General features: G+C 65.9%; 1 protein-coding gene across 1 annotated transcript; it reads left to right on the top strand.

The window, feature by feature from the left end:
* Window positions 1–551: 551 nt before the first annotated feature.
* On the top strand, window positions 552–2,769 carry ZNF703 (zinc finger protein 703). The gene is made up of 2 exons (XM_075736556.1): window positions 552–810; window positions 1,186–2,769. Exons 1-2 carry the CDS (start codon window positions 598–600, stop codon window positions 2,563–2,565), a joined length of 1,593 nt encoding a protein of 530 aa, XP_075592671.1. The 5' UTR covers window positions 552–597; the 3' UTR covers window positions 2,566–2,769.
* The last annotated feature ends 3,570 nt before the right edge of the window (window positions 2,770–6,339 follow it).

The raw sequence follows: 6,339 nt of genomic DNA, 5'->3' as shown, positions 1-6,339 counted from the left end.
CTGAGCTGTGCCACGCCGTGCTGTGCCAAGTCACACCAGCCATGCCATGCCATGCCGAGGTATGCCAGCTGAGCTGTGCCATGCCGTGCCATGCCAAGTCATGCCAGCCATGTCATGCTCTGCCAGCTGAGCCGTACCGCACCACGCCAAGTTGTGCCAGCAGTGCCACGCCGTGCCAGCCACGCTGTGCCACGCCACGCTGTGCCATGCCGTGCCAAGCCGTGCCAGCAGTGCCATGCCCGCCGAGCCGCGCCGCGCTAATCCGTGCAACGCCGATCCGTGCCGTGCCGTGCCGTGGGCGGCTCTCCCCCACGCGGCGGCGCGGCGCGGGGCGGTGGCGGCGGCTCGCCCCCCCCACCGGCGGCTCTCCCCGCCCCGGGGGCCCGGCCGGGCGCGGATTGGTGCGCGGCGCCGGCCCCCTCGGAGCGCGGCCGCCATCGGGGCTATTTGACGTGTCGGTGGGGCCGGGGAAGGGTTTCGTCTCGCCGGGGCCGCCGCCGCCGCCGCTCCGCCGCCCGCCCGGCCCGGCCCGGCCCGGCCCCGCGGAGCCCGGCGCCCCCCCCCCCCCCTTTCCCCCCCCCCAGCCGCCCGCCCCAAATGAGCGGTGCCCCCGGCGGGCCCCGGCCGAGGACCCCGCCGAGCCGCGGAGCCGCGGGCGCCCCGTCGCCCCGGCCACCCCCCGCCGACCCGCTGCGCCAGGCCAGCCGGCTGCCCATCCGCGTCCTGAAGATGCTCAGCGCCCACGGCGGCCACCTCCTGCACCCCGAGTACCTCCAGCCGCTCTCCTCCACGCCCGTCAGCCCCATCGAGGTCAGTGTCCGCCGCCCCCGCCCGCTCCCCCGGCGTCCGCCCGGCGCTCCCCCCCCCCCTCCCCCCGCGCCCGGCGCTCCCGGTTCCTCCCGGCCGGGCTCATCCCTGCCCGCGCCTCCCGGCCGCTCCTTCCCTCCCCCTCCGCTGCAGCCCGGCTCCCCCACCGCGGTCCTTCTCCTCGGCCGGGCGCATCCCCCCCCCCCCCCCCCCCGCTCTCGCCCCCGTCTCCGCCATCCCCCGCGCCCTGGCTCGGCGCCGGCCCCGCTGGACCCGGGGTTTTGGGGGTGGGATGGGATGGGGGGGGGGGGGCGGCCCGGGCCGGGGGCGCCGTCGGGGTCGTCCCCCCCGCCCTGACCGGCTCCGCTCCGCCCGCAGCTGGACGCCAAGAAGAGCCCGCTGGCGCTGCTGGCCCAGACCTGCTCGCAGATCGGCAAGCCCGACCCGCCGCCCTCCTCCAAGCTGAACGCCGTGGCCTCCGCCGGGCTGCCCGCCGCCGAGAAGGAGCCCGCCGCCCGCCCCGCCGCCCTGAAGCCGCCGGGCAGCGGGGACGCGCCGCCCGAGGACAAGTCCAGCTTCAAGCCCTACTCGAAGGGCGGCGGGGAGCCGCGCAAAGAGGGCGGCGCGGACAAGGCCGGCTTTCGGGTGCCCAGCGCCGCTTGCCCACCGTTCCCCCCGCACGCCGCCGCCTCGCCCGGCGGCTCCCGCGGCGCCTCGCCGCAGCACGCCGACCCCAAGGGCGCCGAGGAGAAGAAGGAGCCCGAGGCGGGCAAGCCCAGCCCCGAGGGGACGGGCGGGGGGCTGGGGCGCGGGACGGCGGAGCCCGGGGCGCACGGCGAACCCCCCTCGGGCCGCAAGTCGGAGCCCCCCGCCCTGCCGCCCGCCGGCCATGTGGCCCCCGTCTCGCCCTACAAGCCGGGCCACTCCGTCTTCCCCCTGCCGCCCTCCAGCATCGGCTACCACGGCTCCATCGTCGGCGCCTACGCCGGCTACCCGTCCCAGTTCGTGCCCGGGCTGGACCCCACCAAGCCGGGCCTGGTGGGCAGCCAGCTGCCGGGGGCGCTGGGGCTGCCGGGCAAGCCGCCCAGCTCCAGCCCGCTCACCGGGGCCTCGCCGCCCTCCTTCATGCAGGGATTATGCCGGGACCCGTATTGCCTGAGCTACCACAGCGCCTCGCACCTGGGCTCCAGCAACTGCTCCAGCTGCGTGCACGACCCTGGCAGCCTGAAGAGCGGATACCCCTTGGTGTACCCCACGCACCCCCTGCACTCGGTGCACACCACGCTCTCCTCCAGCGGCACCCCCAGCCTGCCCGGCCACCCCCTCTACACCTATGGCTTCATGCTGCAGAACGACCCCCTGCCCCACATATGCAACTGGGTGTCTGCCAGCGGACCCTGCGACAAGAGGTTTGCCACCTCGGAGGAGCTGCTCACCCACCTACGGACCCACACGGCCCTGCCGGGGGCGGAAAAACTCTTGGCGGGTTACCCTACCTCCGGGCTGGGCTCCGCAGCCTCCTGCCACCTCCACCTCCCGCCTGCCGCCCCCGGGAGCCCCAACACGTTACCCGCCTCCCTCTCCTTGAGGAGCCCACACACTTTGGGACTAAACAGGTACCACCCCTACGGCAAGAGCCATTTGCCCACAGCCGGTGCCCTGCCGGTGCCCTCCTTGCCGGCCGCCGGACCTTACTACTCTCCATACGCGCTCTACGGCCAAAGACTAACTTCAGCTTCTGCACTGGGATATCAGTAACTACGGCAGCCCCTTCCCCTGCTCCAGCCTCCTCCTTGCCCCAGCCCCCCCACTCCCTCCTTGGACTGTGTATTTATTTACTGTATGTTAGCTTAAAGCTGGGAATATAAGTGCATTAATACACCAATGAATCAATGGTATGCAAAAAGTCTGTGTCCAAAAAAAAAAAAAAGAGAAAAAGAAAAAAAAATTCTTTACTTTGCAGGTGTGGGGCTTTTATTTTCCCCTTCTGTTTCTTTTGAAATTTTTTTTTCTCCCCTTTCTTAATTTCCCCCCCTGAGAAATTCTTGCATGACTCCTGACACACAAGGAAAAAAAAAAAAAAAAGGCGTTTCTTCCTCTTCCCCCTCCGTGTTTATCGTTCTGGGATTCCGTTTCTCTTCATTTGTAAAGTTAACAGATGTAATTTTTTAAATTTTTTTTTCCTTTTTTTTTTCTTTTTTTCCTTTTTTTTTTTCTTTTTTTTTTTTTTTTTTTTTTTTTGCAATGTGCTTGGGGCCGGGGGCGGCTGCGATGGACGGACGGGCAAAGGCCTGGCTCCACCGACCCCCCGTCCCACGCCGCGGTTCTTCCTCCGCGAGCGCCGCTTCCCACCCACCCGCGGTCGGGCCCCGCCGTGGGAAGCAGGACCGTGGACCCACGCCCCGGGGCGGCTTCGGGGGCGAAGAGCGGCGGCTCCAGCGGGCAGGACCGGTGCGCACCGGAGGGCGCTGGTCCGCGGCGGCGCCCCTCGGCCGGAGCAGCGGGAGGGCGGCGAGCGTGGCGGGTGGATGAGCTCCGGCTTGGTAAGTCTTATTTTGTTAATAAATGACTCTTGGTTATATCCACCCTGTGGTGTCTTCTCTCGTCCCTCCCCGCGCTGCCCGGGGCCCGGGGATGGGGAGGGGGGGGGGCTCCGTGCCGGGCCCGCGGGCCCCCAGCACCATCTAGCGGCGGCGGCGGCGGCCGGTCCCGATCCCCGCGGGGTTGGCGGGATCCAGCCCGGCACCGAGCCGCGGCCCTGCCGCATCCCCGGGTATCGATCGGTGCCCGCCCCGGGCCGGGTGGCGGCTGCGGGGAGGGAGGGGAGGAAGGAGGAAGATGGGGGGGGGGGGGATGCTGGTGTAGGAGAAAAAGGGGCGTCCGGGGTCCCCTCGGTTCCTTTTCCTCGCGTGTGTGTTTCCCTGGGAGGAAAGCGCCGGGTTTTCTCGTGCGTGGCGGAGGAGGGAAGGTTCGAGAAGGCCTTTGAGCTGAAATCGATGCAAAGAGCCCCGGTCCCGTCGTCCCCCCCCGAGACGCTGCGGGGAGCGGATGGCAGTCCCTCTCATAGCTGCAGCCGCCGCAGGAATTAAGTTTTGGGGATGGCATCGCAAGATAAGCGGGGTCCCAGACCCGCTCCCGCGTGGGGTGTCTGTGGGCAGCCGAGAGCTGGCGCGGAGTTTCGTGTGTCGTCCCCCCCTTCCCCGTTTCATCTTTTTGCTGTCTGTGTGAGGAGCGCACGGGGGGTGATAAATGGCTCTGAAATGGGTATGGCCCCCATCCCTCCCTCCCGGGCTGCCAGCTGCCCTGCCGGGCACCGAGCCTGCGGCACCCGGGGAAGGGCGGGCAGGAGGGTGACATGGGGGTCCCATGCTGCTGCCCGTCTGCCCACCCCACGTCCCACGGCTTTTATTCCAGCAGCAGCCCAACCTTCGCAGCGGGACCCCCGGCCGTGCCCCCGCTCCCCCTTGAAATCTCACGTGCTCCTATTGCCCCACATCACTTTTTTTTTTTCCCTGCTGTTGAGTGCTTTACTCCTGTTGCATTTTGGGTGAGTCATGCAATTAATCCCAGTTAATTGCCTTCTCTATATTGCCTTATGCCCTGTGTTTAAATTCCTTTGTGTCCTTTGAGATGAAAAATAATGCGCTTAAAACAGGGACTTGTTTTGCCAATGGGATTTTTATTTTCCTGCCCGTTCGCGTGAGCGTGGCTGTAGGCGTGCGGCCGGCGGGGAGGGCCCTGGCCAGGGTCTTCTGCTGGAAATGGGAGAGGCCAGCGGTGCTGGGGGCCGGTCCCCCCTCAGCTGGCGTAGGGGTGGGCAGCACCGTCCCTGAGCTCCCCAAGGCTGGGGAGAGGCAGGTTTTGCAGGTCCGTGGCTACCCCTTGCCCTGCTGTGGATGTGGCTCGTGTCCGGCTCTGCCCAGGGTCTGCCCGCGGTGGTCCCGCTCCTTCAGGGTGGGATGTTTGCAGGATGAGGGCCTGGGATTTGCAGGACTGGGTTTGGAGCAGAGGGGACTTTGCTGTGGCTGTTTGCTCTGCCTGGCGGGCAGCGGCAGGAAAGGGGTGCCAGGCCAGGCTGCTGCGACCGTGCCGGTGTCTCCCGTCCCCGTGTCCCAGCAGTCAACGTTCCCCGTGGAACAGGGTGTCGCGGGGCGACGGGCAGAGCACCACAGGGCAGCACCTGGGCTACCATCCCCTCTGCCACGGAGCTACGTGATGGCAATTGAAGGTGTGCCGGGCCCCCCTGCTCCCCGGGAGCATCGCTGCTCCCTGGATGTGGCCCCCACTCCCACCGGTGATGCTGCTCGATGTCAGCTTCACTCGGGTGCCGCTGGTCCCTGGCATAAATCTCGGCTCCTCAGCTGCGGCTCCGAAATGCTGCGTCTTTTGCGGGTCCCTGCACAGCGTTTTGTTCCACTGTGTTTCTCCCTGGCCGTAGCCAGGCGTCTCTGCTGCCCGCGCTGCTGGAGACCCTCATGCCGCGGGGCGAGAGGGCGATGCCGTGATACCCGTGGATGTGCATGAGGCATGATAGCCCGGCACAGCCGACGCTGGGTCTCGGGGCTGCCAGGGCCGTGCCGTGTGCCAGCCAGCGAGTAGCTGCCGCGGAGCAGGCTGGGCAGGGGGCGAGGGGCTTGCGCAGCCCACCATCCTGCCGGAGCCCTTCTCCCAGAGCAGGGCAAGCTGCTGGGTGCATCCTCCCCTTCCAGCAAGGGTCCGTCTCCCCTCTTCCCCCAAACCCCTCCTTGCGCCAGGATGCTCCTAGCACCAAAACTGAGCCCATGCACCTTCCCTCCCGCGACGGTGGGAGCTGGGTGCTGCTTGGATACGTCCTGCCGTGCAGAAGGTTCCCCGAGGAGTATTTTTTTCCCCTCCCTAAAGACTGCAGCACTGGGGCCAGGCTGTGTAAACACAGCAAAGTATCATCTGATAGCAGTCGACACTCAGGGGCTTTATCTGCTGGGGAATGATTGTGTTGCCAATATATTAAATAACTCCCTATCTAATGTATGCCCAGGTTACTGCAGAATTCATTTTGTAATAAGAGCACTGGGATGCACTTTATTAATCATTCTGTCTAACAACCTGCACTCCACAGTTTCGGTTTGATTTGATTCAATCCTGTCTTTCTGCAAAATATATGGCTGAGTGGGTCGGATAATGTATGGCTTAATTTAGAGTTGTATGGGTTTGAATTACCATTTTCATAATGTGCTGTGCATTAATGTGTTGCATCATTTATATAGAAAAATGTGCGAGGTTTCAAACCTCTCCGGGAGGCAAAAGTCACCTAAAGGGAACGCGGAGCGACAGAAAAAAGGGCCTTTCAAGCCCAGCTGGCGGGGGGTGGTTTTGGGGTGGGCGAGCAGGGGCTGGGATACCACAGGTGGGTGCTGGACGCCGGGACGGCGTGTCTGAGGCTGTACCCGTGGCTCCCCTCCCTATTGCACAACAGCAACTTCTCCAGCTCCCCCCACGAGCTGCCGGGGACCTCCAGCGCTTGACTCGCCGGTGACCCCGGTGCCGGCGCTC

The sequence above is a fragment of the Balearica regulorum genome, chromosome 27 (genome assembly GCF_011004875.1).
Source record: "Balearica regulorum gibbericeps isolate bBalReg1 chromosome 27, bBalReg1.pri, whole genome shotgun sequence".
In the NCBI taxonomy this organism is placed as follows: Eukaryota; Metazoa; Chordata; class Aves; order Gruiformes; family Gruidae; genus Balearica; species Balearica regulorum.
The sequence above is the reverse complement of the archived record's forward strand: the minus strand, read 5'-3'. Positions and strand labels throughout refer to the sequence as shown.